Source organism: Apis dorsata, unplaced genomic scaffold (genome assembly GCF_000469605.1).
Source record: "Apis dorsata unplaced genomic scaffold, Apis dorsata 1.3 scaffold_577, whole genome shotgun sequence".
Classification (NCBI taxonomy): domain Eukaryota; kingdom Metazoa; phylum Arthropoda; class Insecta; order Hymenoptera; family Apidae; genus Apis; species Apis dorsata.
The window spans coordinates 300,451-319,980 of record NW_006263787.1 but is presented as its reverse complement, the minus strand read 5'-3'; the positions used below and the strand labels follow the sequence as shown (position 1 = coordinate 319,980).

The window sequence follows — 19,530 nt, the reverse complement described above, 5'->3', positions numbered from 1 at the left end:
ATAACGACGCATAATGCATTCCAAATATAAAATATCGTATGAATTACGATTTATAAAATTTACAACAAAATTTAAAACATTGATCTGAACTATATGAAAGCATTTTTATAAAATTATCTTTACTTTGTATAATATACGTCTTAAAATATTTTATATTTTTCGAATAAAATTATTTTATATTTTTATATTTTGTTTTTTTTTTAATTATAAAAGCATTTATAATTTAGCCATTTTTTATTTATAAATGAATTATTGTTAGTTACAATTAATATTTTTTACATAAAATTAATATACACAATAACTGTAATCTTGTTTTCTAAGAATGTTATCAATAATATATGATTTTTTTATGATACATAATCTTGTTATATTTTTATCTCTATTATGTAGTATTGGGTGTGGCTATAATGAATAGTCGTTATTTATTACATATATTAATTTATTGTTATTACATATTAAACATTAATTAGAATTGATGTAGATAGTATTGAAAGCTGAAGATTAATAAAATAACTATCCTAAAATAACTATTTCTAAAGTTTTCATAGATTATAATTTTAACCAATCAGAACATATATAACTAAATTTTAGGTTAGGTTGAACATTTTTAAATATATATAAATTTATTCATTAGAATTTTATATAAATTTGTATAATTTTGTATATCATTTTTTGTATTTTTATTTAAAAATTTAGAATAATCATTTAAACAATATCTCGAGAAAAGTCGATTTAAATTAAGAAAAATATTATCGATTATTGAATATTTGAATAGTAATAGTGTTCTTTATTTGACAGCTAATACTTGTAGTAACGTTAAATAGATATTCATCATAATGAATAAATGAAATTAGTCTTTATGAATGAAATTAATTTCATAAGTTCCAACAATCCTTGCATTTATTATTATATGTAATTTTTTTCCGATTTATATAATATAAACTTGATTTGTACTGTCAGAGTTATACATATTTTCTTTATGATGTAGGTTATGTTCAAATTTGATATTATATTCAAAATTGATTTAAAAAGATTAAGAAATTATATTTTAATATTATATTCTTTTTTATAGCATATCGTTACACTAAATAATTGCTTACAATGTCAGATGACGAAGATTTAGTTTATGTTAAGAAACAAAAAACTGTTCATTATGGATCGCTTGAAGAAGCGGAGCGTGCTAGATTGGCCGCTGTGGCGGAATCCTCTGAAGAAGAAAAAGATACCACAACTTTGGGAGACAATGTCAACACTGTTGTTACATTGGCAAATATTCATATATCAAATGAATATATGGAATTGGAAGATGAAATGTCCAAAGATAGACAAGCTCTCTTAGAAGAATTTGAACGTAGAAAGAAAGCTCGTCAAATCAATGTATCTACTGATGATTCAGAAGTAAAAAGAAATTTAAGACAATTAGGAGAGCCTATTTGCTTATTTGGTGAAGGTCCTGCAGATAGGAGGACAAGATTAAGAGAATTATTAGCTAATTTAGGTGAAGATGCAATTAAGAAAAAACATGAAGAAGAGGAAAAACCTTCTCATCCAATTGAAAGGGATACAGAAACAACGTGGTATCATGAAGGACCAGAATCTCTTCAAATAGCACGTTCTTGGATAGCTAGTAAATATAAAATATTGTTATAATATATTAAAATTTTTTTTCATATCTTATTTTATATATGTGTAATATTTTTATTTATTTGATAGCATATTCATTGCCTAGAGCAAAAGCTAGATTGGACAAAGCAAGGCAGGATTTAGAATTGCCAACAGCCACACGTACAGCACGTCGTCAAGAACTTCTGAAAAAATTGCAAGCATTAACAATTTATTGTTCTCAAATTGGAGATACTAGACCAATTTCTTTTTGTCAATTCAGTCCAAATTCCAAAGTGCTTGCTACAGCTTCATGGTCAGGCTTATGTAAACTATGGTCTGTACCTGACTGTACTTTGTTAAGAACACTTAAAGGACATACTTGTAATGTTGGCTGCATTGTTTTTCATCCAAAAGCTACTATTACTGAAGAAGTGGTAGGAGAAAGAACTGGACAGACTTGTATATTGGCATCCTGTGCTTCAGATGGTATGTAGACTTTCTTATTACATAAAAAATTATAATACGAAATACAATAGAATTCTTTTTTAATATATATAGGAACTGTAAAATTATGGAGTGGTGGATTTGGAGAGGAACCTTTAGCTGAAGTTGAAGGACATGAACCACACAGAGTTTCAAGATTAGCATTTCATCCATCTGGTAGATTTCTTGGAACATGTTGTTATGATGCATCTTGGAGACTTTGGGATTTGGAACAACAAGCAGAAGTCTTACATCAGGAAGGTCATGCTAGAGCTGTACATTGTATTAGGTAAAATATTTAAAATCATAATATATTATATTTACGAAAGACAATTGTTCAATTTTTTGTTGATTTCTAGTTTTCAAGGTGATGGCAGTGTAAGTGCCACAGGTGGTCACGATTCTTTTGGTCGAGTATGGGATCTTCGTACAGGACGGTGTATTATGTTTATGGAAGGCCACTTAAAATCTATTTTTGGCATTGATTTTTCTCCAAACGGATTTCATATAGCAACAGCAAGTGAAGACAATACTTGTAAAATATGGGATTTACGAAAAAGATCTTGTGTGTACACAATACCGGCACATACAAACCTTTTATCAGATGTAAAATATCAAAGGATAGAAGGACAATACCTAGTCACAGCATCTTATGACAATACTGCTAAAATATGGTCGAACAAGACCTGGCAACCACTTAAAACATTACCAGGTCATGATGGTAAAGTTATGTCTGTTGATATTTCTCCCGATCATAGATTCATCGGGACTAGTTCATACGATCGAACATTTAAATTATGGGCACCCGAAAATATGTAAAAAGACTTCATTGAATAAAAAATATAATTTTAATTAAAGAAAAATGTATTTCAAGAAGGCATTTTTGTACTATAGGAAAAGTAAACATATAAGTAATAAACATATATTCCTTTTAGGTGACTCATCTTATTGACTTTCTTCTTTTCTCTTTTTTTTTAAACTGTACATTGCTTTACCATAATATATTTAATCGTTTCCGATAAGAAATATTTACTATACAATAACAAAGAAAGAGAATTCTTTAACTATTCATGAAATTATTCTTGTAAATATTGTGATCGGACTCTGTACTCAGAAGTTTGCTGTCCGATTGCAGTTTTGCGTCATTGGTGATAAGCATAATTATGCTTTTATTTTATTAACAAACTTGATGATAAATTTTCATAATAATCAAGTATTTAAATGTTTCTTCTTTCGATAAGACCTCATCTTGTATTTATAACAAATCTTTAAGAACGGTTTTATTCATATTTTTATAATCGAAAAGAAAAATTACAATGCAATAAAATTTAGGATACAAATACAAATTTATCGACGATATATTTGTATAATTTTAAATTAATCATACATATTACTTTGTTTTTATTTATCTTGAAGTTTTAGAACATTCTTTGGTTTATTAAAAAATAGGAAAGAATTATGTTTTGACGAATAGTAGAACATATTTTTCTAAAATTTCATTTCTGGCAGTACCTTTTCAAATAATACTCTATAAACAAAATTAGAATCACATAATAAATGTAATATTTATATCCTACAAATAATTGATGTATTTTTATTCGTTTCAATTAATTTAATAACATTAAACATTATTAAACTAATAATGATTTGTGTGCGCGTGTGTGATTCTTTTATCGAATTAAAGAATCTTCGCGAAAAATAAATGTCATTATTTTTTGTGGAATCTTACACATTTGCATTTCTATTTAGTTAAATTTCTAATTATTTTTAAGTATTTGAACGGTGAGTGATTAAAAGTTAAGAAAAAGATATTTGTGATCTATAATCTTAATCGTTTTGCGATCCAATCGAAAATAGAACGATTTTTTTTTGATGATTCTCCTCGATGTAAAATCTTCTGAATCACGAAAGCGAAGATTCCAATATCTATAGATTGTTTCGACTTAATTCATTCAGATTCATTGAGAGGTAAAGATTGATGAAGCCAAACCTCACCACCCTCTCCAAAATCTGCAGCTGCATGACCATTACCTTGTAATACCCATTTTGTAGTCAACAATCCATCCACTCCCACTGGACCGCGTGCGTGAATTCGTGCGGTGGAAATTCCAACCTATTGTAATAATTAGAAATTATAATATAAAAATTTATATTTTTTTTATTGAAAAACTGTATTCAAGAATATTTTGATTGATCTTTGAATTTATAATTCGTTTGATAATTTATGCTATTTTTTATTTAATAAGATATGAAGAAGAGTATAGATGCTATAGATCAATTAAAATCATAAAAAATATCATAAAATGATCATGGAAATTTTTTCATCATAATGAAAAAATATTTTTTACTGTGCATACATTTACACATTTTAGAGTCATCTCATTTTATAATATAATTTATCATTTCTTGAACTTATCGGGAATAATATTCTTATCTTGCTTATCAAGAAGTGTTAAAGTAAAAATTGTTTTCAAATAAAAAAACCTCATTCTTCCAATAATGATATGCTCTCGTTTATAAATACAATTTACTTTTATTATGGTTTAATTATATCAATGCGTCAACCATCTTGTATGCAATATTTCAGTCTCTTCTTCGATTTCTTTCTCTGCGAGTAAAAAATTTGTAAAATCAAAATTTTTTAGAAAGATCTTTTTTTCAAAAGATTTCGATTTCTCAAATCTTGAAACTTCTTATTTATTAAAATTTATTAAAATTTATTAACATTTTAATTCTTGATAAAATAGATGGATAGAAAAAAAAATTAAACGTTTCAAGAATTTCGAGTTTCGACAATTTTGGATTTGAGTTTTCTGAAATGAAAAATTTGTGTCTCAATCCATTTCTAATTTTAACTCACCTCGGCACCAAGACCGAATCTATAACCATCGGAGAATCGAGTACTGGCATTGTGAAAAACGCATGCACTGTCCACTTCTCTCTGAAAATAGGTAGCTCTTTCTTTATTCTCGGTAACAATGCAATCCGTATGTCCACTGCCATATTTGTGAATATGATTTATTGCATCCTCGATATCTGATACGACCTCGATTGCACATTCAAGAGCGCCGTACTCGGTCTTCATACTTTTCGCAGCAGGTGGTCCGAATGTTAATTGTTTTCTCAGTTTCGGTCCGGAATTAACTTTTACCTAAAATATGATTACATGATTAAATACAATAATAACAATTCATTCCAATACCAATTATTATTTCCTTTATATCAAAGACACGAATGTCAAATCCTCTCATGGAATAATGAAATGAATGTTATTTTTTTATTCTTAATTTAAAACTGCAATGATAAAATGATTATTAAATATTAATTCTTGATCTTTGATCATTTCTATATAAATTATCGAATTTACACATTCGTGCCTCTGGAACGATATCTCATCATTAATTTTCTCACTCCTTCCTTTTGCAGCATACTGCACACATCGTTGAAAAAGCTACTCTTCATATGACTTTCGTGAATAAGTAATGTCTCCATAGCGTTGCAAGCAGCAGGGTAATCGCATTTCGAGTCTCTGATGATCTTTAGAGCTTTAACAAGATCCGCATCTCTATCCACATACACGTGACAGATACCTTCCGCGTGTCCCAATACGGGAATGTGTTTCGATTGTTCCTGAATGCTACGAACAAGGTCTGAACTACCTCGAGGAATTACGAGATCTATGTGTTTTCCCATCGACAGTAAATCACCGACATCCTCCCTGGTCGAAATTAAAGATATCGCGTTGGCAGCACCAACGGGGCCCAGCGCTTCCTTCACCAACTCCATTAAATATTTATTGCTGTTTGTCGCTTCTTTGCCTCCTTTCAGAAGGAGGCCATTGGCACTGGACATGGCTAATGCGGCTACCTGAGGTAAACTATCGGGCCGTGATTCAAAAATCACCAACAATACACCGATGGGTACAGTTATCTGCCTCAATTCCAGACCCTCGGCCAGTTTTGTCCTTCTGAGCACGCGACCCACGTTCGTTAAAGAATCATTGGCAATTTGTCGCAAACCAGAGCTCAAAGATTTCAGTTTGGCGGGTGTTAACGAGAGACGAGAAAGTAAAGCTTTCGCCAGACCAGTTTTCTCCGCAGCCTCGAGATCCTTTCTGTTAGCTTCCAATATTTCTTTTTGCCGTGATTCGAGAAGATCAGCTAACGCGTTGATACAGGTTGCTCGTTCCTCTGGTCGAAGAGCTTGCAATGTTCGGCTTCCAGTTCGAGCTGAAAATATATAATTATATGTATGTATTCAAGTTTGTATTTTATAAAAGATGATTCTACAATATACGAATATTACAAATATTACAAATATATTTCTCACGTAATAATCGATCAGTCAGTCACAAAATATTATTGATATCATTAGATCAATGTAGAAGGTAACATCTATAGATTAGATATCTTTTGATTTTGAGTATTTTGAACAGTACTCGCAATGAAAAATGTTTCATAAAAAATTTTCATTAAATAAGAAAAGTTGAGAAAAGTATTATTAATTCTTTCGTGAATTTCAACTTTAATTTTTTAAATGGAATATATATTTTTTACACATTTGAAAGAATTAATAACATAAATATATATACCATTTGTTATATGTACCGTTATTCTTCAACTTTTATTTGAAATATTTTTCGCTGAGTAATGAGTAAGATTATTAAAAAAACTAGATACCGTTAAATAAGATACCGTTATTGTATAAAGAGGTACAACCGTAAAATAGGGTTGTAACCGAGCAAAGAATTATTTTAGGCAAGAAGGGTAATAGAAAGGGTACTGTTATAACGGTATCTATTATTTAGAACTAATTGTATCTTAAAAGGTTTTGACCTGGAAACGAAGTTCAATGTCATTTATTAGGATACTAATTATTTCATATACCTGAATTCTAAATATCTGAATTATATTCTGAACACTTGAATTTAAAATCATAAGTAGTAAATAAATAAATCAAAAATATTACTACTAATATTTTCTGAGATTTATTTTTAAACAGCTTTTGTTGCAATGCAATAAAGCAATAAAAATTACGGTTGTTAAATACATATAATTATTCTTGAAAGAAATACAATGTTGGTAACGCATCGGCTATTCAATCGGTTTCTTTCGAACTGTAAAGAACATATCAAATAAGTTTTAATGGAATCTGATTCTGATAAAAATTACTCGAAATAGTAACGAGAATGGAAATATATTTTCATTCAAAGAAGCTCCTAAAAGAATATTTAACTACTTTTCTTTTCACTTACTTTTTCAATGACCAACCATGTTGACTAAAAGTTGTTCTAACTGAATATACTTTACACGAACAACGTGACATTTTTCTATATCTTAGAAGAGCGCGGTATGTGTCGCGGATAATTGTACAATGGCCACGATACAGCAGCCGGTAAGCCGTTTCATTTCTGCCTTCGATAATCGATGACCTATATTGCTATGGTCGGTAGAACAAAATGACGCTACTGACCGATCCCTTTACGAAAAAAACTATCGCGTGCAAACGCAATAATCTCGATCGACTTTTCTTTTTAAAAAAAAACAAAAAAAGATCGATCTCGTAGATTGGCTCATGGATTGGAAATAAAACTATTTAAGCAATTTTATATTCGATATTTATAGAATATTTTCAAATAACTTCTTATTATTTTTACTCCACAAATGGATATTTTTTAAATCCTTTTTAATATTCAAATAATTTGAGTCAGTCGATTTCCCTCCTTTACCGATATAAGGTAAAGAAAATGCGGAATAGCAATATATTAATTAAACGTTTTAAAATATGCAGAAATGCAATAATATTAAAATAAACGAGTGTCAAAACTTATTAAAAATGACAATAGCGATTCTCTGAAAAACTTCGTAATCCTCTTGTGAATTTGCAATGTACAAGTCGAAACCCACTATTTAAAAGACCCATCCACTTAAAACATTTAAGACACTTAAGAAAGTTTTGCTATAATATAAAAATCCTTCTTACCTTCTTCGGCGACAACTTCTACAGGCGTGGAAATTTCGGTCGTCTGTGTAAAGAAAGTACCTATCTTTCTCCCAGATAAAATATTCTTTATAGCTTTTTCTTGAGTTCCATTGCAAATTACTACGGAGACACCTCGATCAAGGGCCCAAAGCGCCGCATTAACTTTCGCATCCATGCCACCGGTACCGACTTTTGATTTTTGCCCAAATTTGATCGTGTCTCTAAGATCCATACTAAACGTATGCAGCATTTTGGCGCCATCTTGCCAAGGAGGCAGATTGTAAATGCCATCTACATCGCTCATCAAGATTAACAAGTCCGCTTGAATCTCGGCGGCCAACATGGCGGCCAAGGAATCATTGTCCTTGATGGAAATTCCTCTTCTTCCGCCGCTTCCAGCGACTTCCTCGTCAACGTGTGGCGGAGGTGATACCGCGTCGTTGGTATTGATTATAGGGACTATGTTCAAGCTGAGCAACTCGCTCAGGGTGCTGAACAAGTTATTACGGGTCTCCTCGTTGTAGAAATCCGGTTTGGTGACTAACACTTGGGCCAGTTTCACACCATATTGGGCGAACATGGCGTCGTACAATGACATCAGACCCGATTGTCCCACCGCAGCTGCTGCTCTAGGTTCCAAAGGAGTGCCTGTGTGAACATTAGATCGAAATTACTGTTGATCGTGTACAACAAACAGCATTTTTAAGTGAATGGTTTTTGCTTATGGTCTTTTGGAGCTCGTCCAAATTCAATTGACCGCGCTCATCGATAACGTGTTTCAAGTTAGTAGCAATTTTTCTCTTTGAAGGACTGATGTACATAAAGGAAAAAGATGAATGATAAAAGTTTTTAGTAATTTTTTATGACAGAACGGTTAGTTGATTTTAAACCAACTACGAATAATAGAGAAAAAGAAATTTTCTGAAGTCATTCGTTTGATTCTTTTATTTATTTATTATTTATTATAAATATTTCTACATCAAAAAATAAAAATAGTATCTTAATCCTCTATTATTATAAAATTACAATTTACAATAGTTAGAATAATTAAAATTAAATTATTAGAATAATAAAACAAAGCGAAGGAATAATTGAAACAATTAAAATCAAATCATTAGAATAATTAGATGATTAAAACAAAATGTAAACAAATATAACCACATCAACTCAAGTATTTATTTATTATATTTTTGCGATTCCATAATGTATTTCCTTTATCAAAAATTTCTATATGTTTTTCATGTATTAGGCAACAAGAAGTGGTAGAAAAACATTGACGCAAATGTTCAAATTCATGAAGGAATCATGAAAAAAAAGACGGTTATATTTTCCCAGCAATTTCTGTCTATCGCGTTCGATTGTTGTTTTCCTCGAAAGCAAGAATTACCACGAATGTTTTCCTGAGCAAATAGAATCTCGAAGGAATTGCCGGTAAAAGAATTGGGCGGGTTGTTAGTTTAACCTACATATAGAAGAACCGGACATTGTCAACTTGGCGAGCAGTCCCCGGATAACCGGAAGTACTTCTGGAACGTTATGACGCGTCCTCTATCGTGAAGGTCTAACATTTCGTATGTACTACGAAATTTACGAGTCCCTGTATCGATTTCTCTTTCAAACGATGCTATATGAATGCCCGTGAAAAAGGAAATATCTCTATGTGGTATACTAGTATGTGGTTAACATAACCGGAATTTTCTTGCTTATGGTAGATATTGCAAGTCGTTTGTTCTCTACAAAGAAAATAAGATTGCTCCAGGGTAATGTAGATTATTTACCATCCTTTTATTCGCAAAGTTCTTTCGTATAATAATTGTGTGGTATGGTTTAATTGGTTTTTAAAATTTTTCTTAGTTTTTTTTTTTAATTTCCTAGAAAGATGTTTCGTGTAATTCAGGTATACTACAAACAGGTATACTATCGTTCATAAATATTTGGATACATTGATGATAATAGATAATTGGAATTTTACGAAAGGACATACAAATTGAAGATTAGACAAATATACATTAGAATTAAATATACGATTTATCTATTTTTATATTTATGAATGAGAGATTTAATGTTATTAAATTTTAATCGTCATATCAATAGAAATATACGTAGATATAAAAATTTTTATATGTTGTTTTATTTGATGTATAATCTATAGAGAAATATTTTCGAAATAGATTCATGGAATCCATCCAATTTATATTCTAAATATTAGAGATATAATATCGAATATATTTTTGCAAATATCTAAGTCCGAGCGACGATTATATGTACATACTTAATAAAAAAAAGTTATTTAGAATGTTGACAACATATTTCAAGGTCATTGATAAAGTGTAAACAATCTTTTGTAAACAATTACCATAATAATGTAATAATAGCGAAAAATTCATATGAGGAATGCAATTTTAAAAAAATCTTTTTTATTTATTAATTAGATATTGTAAATATTATAAATAATATTTGTTATATAAATTTATACCTTAATAATTATATCTAAATTGAACAATTTAAAAAAATACAATTCCTTAAACAAGAAGAAACATGATATATTTTCCAATCATGAAAGATAAATCATCGTAATCATTCTATTACATATTCTGCATTAAAATTAAAATGTATCCCAAGATAAATATCCAAATATTTTTGAATAATAGTATAAGAATATTTCACTCATTTCACTATACAATTCTTTTTTTTATTAAATGATTCAAGCGTGTTCATCCGTAAAAACCGCGATTCTCACCAATCAAACAAATTGTACGTTTTCCATCGGAGGAAAGGATTTATACTCGGGCAATTTAATCGTCATAACTTGCTGGGATTATTCGGTCGATCGATTCACCGCAGTCAATTAAAACAAAAATGAGATATTATTTTTCTCATCGTTTCGTATCACCATTACAGGCGGCTCCAGTAATTATAATTAATTAATGGGGGGAAGAATATTATATAGAAATGTAAATACAAAGGGAACGACTTCCGAAGTTCGTGTAAATTCGAATACGTTTTCGTTATATGTACCTACTCGAGACTCATTAGCGCGCCAAGTATAAAGGAACCGGGATTACGAGTGAAAAAAAGTATAACCGGAGGGAATCGTGTATTCTAATTTATATTTCACTGATAACAATGAAATTCGTGGTGGATTGAGTCTTGGGTCGAATTACTGTCGGATATCCGGGTCATAGTGTAGATAAAATTGTCGTCGTAATATTTGTTATTCGTTATTGTAATGAGAATTATGTGTAAAGTTCTTTGATTCTTTCTATAATTCAAAAATTTCCAGACTTATTTTATTATATATATTTATATAAATTTCTAGATTTATTTTAATTAAATTCGGAGGAAACTTTGAATGTGAACGAGTTGATTTTGTGTGAAATTCATATCAAATTTTATTATTTTTGAAATGGAAAATAATTAAAAAGAGTAAAATTAATTCATAATATAGATATATACATGTATGTGAATGAGAAAAAATAAAGATAGATTGAAAATATGATTCGTGAAAATTGAATCTGAATTTTTATGAGATTTCGAAATTTTTGAAACTCTCGAAATTCGAAACATTTAGAATATTTATTTATTTTTTTAAGCTGCATATATTAAAAATTGATAGGTACACATCTAAAGATTTTATCAATTTTAAAAAAAATCTTAACAAATTTTCATTTCGAAAATTCTTCAAAACTTTATAGTCATAATAATAACAATTTTTTTCCATATATTAACTATTATAATAAATTTATATTAATTAAAATCAGTCTAAAATATAAAAATAAATCCAATAGAATTATTATTAACATTAAATAAAAGTAAATCTATATCACAACATTTTTCTAAATTACTGATTAGATTTCAAAAGTTTTAAAAATAAAAGAAAAGTATGGAGTATTTTTCGAAAATTTTTGGTTTCAAAGGTTTCGAGTGCTTCGTCTCTAAGGAAAAACAATTAACGTGTATATTTGGAATTATACCCGAGCGTTTTCTCATGTGGCCGCCAGGACTCAGCGTTTCCCTCATTGATAAGGACATCAACAGTTCCTGGGCGAGTTTCTGTTTGCCGAATGCGACCGCTCCGCTAGTTACCATAATACATTCACGACCTCCGTTTTGGCACTCGGCTACCTGTTCGACTATGGACGCCAACCGACCCAGTGCCAGTCCGTGTTCGTCCTCCCTCGTGATAACGGCGCTGCCCAATTTCACCACCAAACGTCTGGTGTAATTCAACTGGCTGCGGTCGTTGAACATCGTTGCCTTTCGAGGCCCTTCTGTCGTCTGCAATTCTCTACGTGAGTCCACTCTACTCTTCAAAAATTAACCGATTAAATCGTTTCGATCGAAACGGGTTAAGCGCGAATAGGAAAATTTTTGAAAAGATTTCTTCAACTTTCTAAATTAATAACGTTTGGTGTTATATTTTTTATTTGATTTTAGTTCTGTGTATCGTAAGAAGACGTGCGAGGTTTTAAAATTTAGCTTTTCATGTTAAATCATGTTGCGTATACGATATAATTACTTAATTAATTGTTAATCTTTAGAGGTAAGTGAGATAATGAGTAAATCATAATCATTCGTTCGAAAAATTGGTACTTACGTACATGCATGTTAAATATGTTATTTAAATCGATTTATCTAAATATTGAAAATAAGAAATAAACAATAATAGGGAAATTTGATGTAAGAGAGTTTTTCTAAGTTTTGATATGAAGATTAATTTTCGATATAGTCAATTCAAAATATTTAGATAGATTGATTTAAGTGGAACTTTGTATATACGACACATATTTATATAATATGTATATAAATAATACATATACTTGTTATAATAATTCTTATTAAGTCTCTTGCCAAGAATCAAGAATAATAGATTCTTATTCGACTTAAGAATAATAGATTCTTAAACGACACTTTATAGGTTAAATAAATATATTTAGATTATTATATTAAATTATTAAATTTCAATGCAATATGTCCCCTTTACGAAAACATCTTAAAAAAATATTTTTTCATTATTAATGATTGATAAAAAAGATTTTTTTCCACAGCTTCTGAAAAATTTGAAAGGATTAATTGTTTGAGGGTATCGTTTTTTGAAATATACGTGGATTACATTTGTGTATCGCAAGACACACGTTATTCATCAAGGACAGTCATTAAAATGTAAAACAGGGATCTTTCCATTTGCAAATGAAAAGTCTCGAAACGATTTCTATACTTTTTCCCACGTTCGTGGCGACAACCGGTCGGAATGTTTCGCTTTTAAGCTTTTCAAGGTAAGTTAATTTACGTGCACTTTATGTAATTCATCGTTGCGTCAAACTAATTTTATTCTTAGCTTTTTATCACATGCAATCGAGCGAAACTCATAAAGATCACTCGATGATCCTTTGATCGTTTTTATTGAATTATCAGTGTAATATCTATGATCGTGTATGTTTTACGATCGTTCGAATTCTCGGATGTTATCTTTATGTATAATACTTTAATCGAGAATCGAAAAATTCCCGGCCGCCAATTTCTATTCGATTGCCACTCGACATACTTTCATGCGTACACGTGTAACCACTTCCACTTCCAGATCTATCAATTATAGAAAAAAAAAGAAGAAGAAAAAAAAAAGAAAACAGATTTGTTTATTACGAGTTCAATGTTAAGGGAATTTTTGTAAGAATTCAAAAAAATTATTGGAAGCACAATGGCATACGAAAGAAACGTAGGAGACAAAGAAAGAGAAGAGAGAAGGGAAAAAAAATAAAAAAGAAAAATTAAAAATCGATTTTAGATGAGTGTGCAATTTTGTTTCCTGTTTAATGTCTGTTTTTCATTAATCATTGACGGAATTGCGACGAATGAATTATTCATCCGAAAAAACAATTGATCTGTCAGCGACAGCAATTTACCACGTTTCATTATATTTTTAGTCCTCTGTGCATTCTCCCGTCTTCCTCGTTCTTAGACCCAATTTCCGCTCGTCTCCTAAAGCTATGCAATTCCTCTCCCTTTAAGATCTTGCGGGGAATCATTTTTCAATGACACATTATCGATTCCGTTCTAGATTCTATCGTAGGTTTCATAAGCTGTGGATCGCTGATTAAGTATTATAAATCATACCGTACCGCCTCTCTTATCTTTACTTTCCAAGTTTCGCAGTTTGTTTCGCAGCTACAATCAATTTTTAATCCTATCGTTGAATAGAATGGATTAAAAATTGGATTTTACGATGTCTTGATGATCTAATGAAATTATTGCTTTTCTTTTCTTTTTTCTTTTTTATCGATAGAACTACGTAACAATTTTCTTGAATCATTTTGTGATCTGACCTGTTGATCTACCTAGAAATACATCGATTCTAAGTATGTGGGATAAAAGGATATGGGGATCGATATTATCCATAATGCAGAAATATTCGTACATCACGCGAATTATCGACGATCATTTTTCGTTACCGTGGTGTTCGTATCGTGACTGGATCGTGATTAAATGACGATTGATAAAACGTCTGATTCTTATCATTGTCTCTTGGATGCTCGTCGTAAGAGAATGAAGTGGCGTGATTTTTTTTAGAATGGATTCAGAATGTTTTAATATCGATCTTGACATTGTTTTTTTTTTTGTTTCAATTCTCGAGATATGAGATAATTGTTTAATCTTTTTTTCGATTAATCGATAAATCAATCAATAGAAATTTTAACACTGAGACAAGAAAATATTTATTCTATGATCGATTTGTGTAATTATACCACTGTATAAACAGATAATGAGCAAATTTTGAAATAAGTTGTTAACAAATATTAAAATGTAGAAAATCAAAATATTTTCATAAGCAGATATTATTTGAAGATATTATTCTTGTGATGCTTTGATGTTTAAGTCATGAGCAAATACTATTTGTATCTAAGAGTATTCTATTCAATTCAGTACTTTATGTACAATAATACTAATTTTCAATTTATTATGACAATATCAAAGTTATTTCAAATCATATTTCTATAATTGAATATAATTTAAAATTTATTTGAAATTTATTTCTTTAATATATAACATTTACTTCAAAGAAAAATTTATTAGCAAAATTCTTTATCATTTGAAGAAAAAAAATATAAATATCTATTTTTTCTATTCGAATGAATAATAAAAAAGAATCTATTTTCTCCAGCCGTGACTAAACGTTGCACGGAAGAACGGGATGATCGAACGTATACAACGAGTGCAAATATGAACGATATTTATAATTCGGTGATTGCGTGTTGTGCATGTGTATAAGCGAGATATCACTTGTATTATGTATTCGTGATAACGCTGTTGTTACATTTATGACGGTACAGCCAATTAAACTGGCGATCTTTGAAATCGAACGATGCATTTTGCATTTAAAAGCCCGTTTAACGCGTTTGTTGCTGTTTGTTGTTAGAAAATTATCGAAATGTGGCCGGAAGCAACATATATGCATGCGACATCTACGCGGTATTATTTATGTTCATGTTTCAAATCTATATGCGATAAATAATTTTCGTTATTATCTCGTTCTGAAAATCATTGTCGAGTGACATAACGCAGTGGAAAGTTTTGTTACTTGACGTTATTTAACGAGAAAATTATATAAATAACGAAGCAGTTTAGAAAACTATATTCTTTTACAAAACTATATTTATATCAGAGTTAAACATTTCGTATTATTTTAAAATTATATTATTTTAAAGTTTTTAAACTTAATTGAGAAGTGATCTATTTCTAAAATATTTTATGAAATTCATTATACACGCGCGCGAGAAGCATTAGCAATTAAATTAAATGATTTATTTATCATTCAGTCTTATTTCTTATTTGATTTTGATAAAAATAATTGTTTGTTATATATTTTAATACGATTGTTATTACAATTTAATATTTATTTCAACAACAAATTTTCATTTAAGAAATAAACGTTATTTCCTCAAATAATAAAGTCTTCAATTTATTATTTTCCCAAATATTATCTTTTTCTCTCTCTGTCTTTCTCTTTCTCTCTCTCTTTGTTTGATCAAATAAATGAAGTCAACATCAATTGAAATACTTATCAAATAATGATTAACTGTATCTGTAAATAAGTTGTTCGAAAAAATTGTTTTTAAATTATTCTTCGAAATTTTGTCCAAGATCTGTTTCATATCATTTTAATTGCACAAACATTGTTATATATTTTTTTCTCTCAAGAATTTCAAGAGAAAGAAAAACAAAAAATTTCAAGAAACATCTCCTGCCTTCAGGTAATATTCATTCACGTCAAACAACTCTTCGAGATTTGATCGTTTCATTATAATTACACATTACATTCGACAAAAATCTTTTTCCATCGAGGACGATGTTCGATTGAAAAACACGCACGACCGAGGGTGTTAAAAATTGAATCGGCGATGCACAAGTTAACCAATCGTCTGGATCGCCTGGTCCAGGTCAAATCGATCGATCGGTTCTGGGAAGAAATGAAAGGCGAAAAATAAGAAAAATTGCACGTACTGCTTGTTCGGGCACCCTCGGCCCCGAGGAGGACGAAGCCAATCTCCTTGGAAAACATCCAAGTTTACTGGATCTCAATAGTAACAACCTCGCGTACATGGCTGCCTCTTGAACTTCCTTCCTCCTTGCTTACGTTTTGCACAAACACGACACTATTACGATTTCCTAATCGAACGAACGTCACGCGATCACTACTCGTGCGTCCTTTTCTCGACAAAGAAGGGAATTGGGGGAGAGGGACGGGAAGAGAGCGAAATAGGAAGAAGAATGAAGGAGAAGCGTGGATTTAATTATCGATCGAGAGATTGGTATCTTGGGATGGAAATTCTATCGAGAGGAGGCGAAGAGAGAGAAGATCCTGGATGAAATTCTTTTAGCGTTAACCTCCTCTCTTTATGGAGGGATCTCGAGATGATGATGATGATGAGAAAAGAAGAAAGAAGGCCGGAGAAGGAAGTGGAGAAGAGGATTGCATTCGAGCATAGACCTCGGTAGCGAGGTGGAGCGGTCGCCACGATGGTCAACGACGCACTACTACTCGCTGCTAGTCGAAATCGCGGCAGAAAACGATGTCGACGTTATCACGAGAGCGAAGATTAAGAGGCCTATCCTCACTCAAAAATGTGATTCGAGCGTAAAGTGGGAGGAGATGTTTCCTTCCCCGGAAATCGCGACAATTTCAAATGCGATTCCCCAAAACCTCGTGCATGACGCCACGCCACAGAATCCAATTTCTTTGTGTGTTCTTTAAGATACATAAAGAAATCGCGTAATATACAGCAATGGCAGTACCATTGGCAGCATGAATCGGTGCACTTTGACCCGTGAATTGAGCAAACAGAATTGCTATCTAACTTGCGTTTGACTCATTCTTTTCACCACTCGGCCGTCCGTTGTGCTCCGTTATGTATGCGTGCGATAGATTCGTATATACGGTAATTTCTACCACAAATGAATATTGGGAATCTGTTGTGTGCACGTGTGTGAAAGGAGAGAGATCGATCACGAGTTGGACGTTTGTTTTCGTGGCCTTGGTAAATAGTCTATTTGCATTCGCTATTTGATAGAAACTCGTGGCTCGTTGAGGTTATACTGCTATCATCGTGGCGAGAGATCGCGTCCGATTTTATTATTATTATTTATATATATTTAGAAATTAGAGTTGGTTCTTTTAAGATGAATGATATCGTGTTTTCACGATAAAATATCGCCTCATTCAAAAGAAACGTTGGCCGATGTATGAAAAAGTTCTTGATCCACCTTTTCAATTATGCAGGATGTTCATATTCGCGCACATCTTCGTGATGGAATACGAAGAGACGAAGATAAGAAAATATTTTTCAAGTATACTTCGCAGTATCGTTAAATAGTGGATGAAACGTCAAGTTGTTCGTTTTCTGGAAAATGTGTATGAAAAATATCGCTGCTAGATATGAAACTCGTTGCTGCCTCTTCCTCCATGACAGAAGAGAATTGATATTATAAATAAGATATAAGGCAACATCGACATAATTATGAGAATCGAATAATATATAGTCGCGAATAATTGCATGGAAAAAAGTAAAAAGATTGTAAAAAAAAGATTATAACTAAGAAATTAGCTATACTGTTTTAAAATGATTTTATTTTAAAGTTACATGTTGACAGATTTTATGATACGATTACAAAGATTAAAAAGAAAAATTCTTGTATATTCTTCGAAAATATTTATAGGTTTTTAAGTTTTAAAAATTAGGATAGCAATAATTCAATTTGGAAGATTACAGAGATCATAAGATAACTAAAGAATCATAGAATAAGGATACTTATTTAGTAATTTAGGAAATAAAAAATAGAATTATATTATATTAAAAATGTGTGTCACGAATGATTGCGTAGTACTATAGGAACGTAAGAAAGCTTTATCTCTTTAAAATTTTTATCTTATTTTATGTTTGTTGTATCAATATCATTCTATTCTTATATGTATTCTTTAAGAGTTGTTTTTCGTACATGCCTTTTTACCTTGGTTTTAAAGCAACTATTTTGATGGTTTCTTTTCATTTTGTTTTCTTCAGAATAATTGAAAAATTCTTTTGATATTTTGCTATTATTTGTTTACTTAAATTATATCTATTTTTAATTACAATTAAAATTCAATTAATGCTAAATATTATAATAATAATACTTCTAAAGATATCATATATATTCTTGCACAAGGATGTTAATCATCTTGTACTAGTCCTAATTCTCTAAAGAAAAAATTCTTCACATTGTTTCAATATCTGCTATATTTAACTCTTCACTATTTGTTTGTAAGAGTAAAAAATAAAGAATAAAGAACGATTCTAGTGAACTTATCAATAAATCTTCCTGGTAGCCTCTTAGTTTAACTAAACAGAATGAATTCTAAAAATTACCTGGGGGCAATGGTAAATTTGGAAATGGTAACTCCATTTACCAAAACAATAAGCAATATATACGTATTGCTCATTTATCCCAAGCAAGTTGATAAGAATTTTAGATAATCGATCAGTTCGTAATTTATATAAGGCGATTTCTAGGTCAAATCGAATTCTAGGTCGCTCGAAAAAGATTTAGAAATATCATTACGAGAAATCTTTTGACATATTTTCTCTGAATGATAATCTGATAATTTTAAGCAATATTAAGCGTGAGTTGATTTATCTTATTGTTAAGTGTTGCTTTAATCTAAAACAATTAAAATATCCATCTTTCAATGGTTTTATCTATCTCAGAGAGAAAAGTTTACAATTGTCAATGTTTCAAGTTCTTAGTTTTAACAAGTTTAGCAGTTAGGATAGAAAGAAGTAATGTAGTCGGTGTTATGCAGGATATGAAATATTCCATCGCCGTTACCATAAAGTTATACAATTTCAGCAGGTTTTGTCCTAGGTCCTAATTAAAATTCGCACAAACAGCTAGGACGTTAGCTGAAAGATAATCGTATTGGATAGATTT

The 19,530-nt window shown here is 30.5% G+C and overlaps 2 protein-coding genes and 1 long non-coding RNA gene across 5 annotated transcripts; 2 read left to right on the top strand and 1 right to left on the bottom strand.

The window, feature by feature from the left end:
* The first annotated feature begins 742 nt into the window (after positions 1–742).
* On the top strand, positions 743–3,022 carry LOC102674403 (U4/U6 small nuclear ribonucleoprotein Prp4). The gene is made up of 5 exons (XM_006621049.2): positions 743–984; positions 1,073–1,627; positions 1,714–2,091; positions 2,164–2,377; positions 2,448–3,022. Exons 2-5 carry the CDS (start codon positions 1,102–1,104, stop codon positions 2,905–2,907), a joined length of 1,578 nt encoding a protein of 525 aa, XP_006621112.1. The 5' UTR covers positions 743–984; positions 1,073–1,101; the 3' UTR covers positions 2,908–3,022.
* LOC102674617 (delta-1-pyrroline-5-carboxylate synthase) lies at positions 2,935–17,158 on the bottom strand. Of its 3 annotated transcripts, none has more exons than XM_006621050.2 (6): positions 16,570–17,158; positions 12,045–12,378; positions 8,071–8,718; positions 5,500–6,317; positions 4,949–5,239; positions 2,935–4,201 (listed from the first exon to the last, which is right to left on the bottom strand). In XM_006621050.2, exons 1-6 carry the CDS (start codon positions 16,666–16,668, stop codon positions 4,037–4,039), a joined length of 2,355 nt encoding a protein of 784 aa, XP_006621113.1. In that variant the 5' UTR covers positions 16,669–17,158; the 3' UTR covers positions 2,935–4,036. The 3 variants fall into 3 exon arrangements, with proteins under 3 accessions (XP_006621113.1, XP_006621115.1, XP_006621114.1); XM_006621052.2 differs by having other exon boundaries at positions 12,045–12,373; XM_006621051.2 differs by having other exon boundaries at positions 12,045–12,348.
* Positions 17,159–17,292: 134 nt separating this feature from the next.
* LOC116186304 lies at positions 17,293–18,409 on the top strand. Its single transcript, XR_004151269.1, has 2 exons — positions 17,293–17,603; positions 17,846–18,409. It is a non-coding gene; the product is annotated as an uncharacterized LOC116186304 (long non-coding RNA).
* Positions 18,410–19,530: the final 1,121 nt, after the last annotated feature.

What these genes read in the sequence shown, in the direction of transcription:
- LOC102674403 (XM_006621049.2), top strand. Translation starts at nt 1,102, where the DNA reads ATGTCAGATGACGAAGATTTAGTTTATGTTAAGAAACAAAAAACTGTT. An exon ending in GGCATCCTGTGCTTCAGATG is followed by an intron (nt 2,092 to 2,163) that starts GTATGTAGACTT and finishes TAATATATATAG; the next exon opens with GAACTGTAAAATTATGGAGT. An exon ending in AGAGCTGTACATTGTATTAG is followed by an intron (nt 2,378 to 2,447) that starts GTAAAATATTTA and finishes GTTGATTTCTAG; the next exon opens with TTTTCAAGGTGATGGCAGTG.
- LOC102674617 (XM_006621050.2), bottom strand. Translation starts at nt 16,668, where the DNA reads ATGTACGCGAGGTTGTTACTATTGAGATCCAGTAAACTTGGATGTTTT. An exon ending in CCACATGAGAAAACGCTCGG is followed by an intron (nt 8,719 to 12,044) that starts GTATAATTCCAA and finishes ATGTTCACACAG; the next exon opens with GCACTCCTTTGGAACCTAGA. An exon ending in GATTCGGTCTTGGTGCCGAG is followed by an intron (nt 4,202 to 4,948) that starts GTGAGTTAAAAT and finishes TTATTACAATAG; the next exon opens with GTTGGAATTTCCACCGCACG.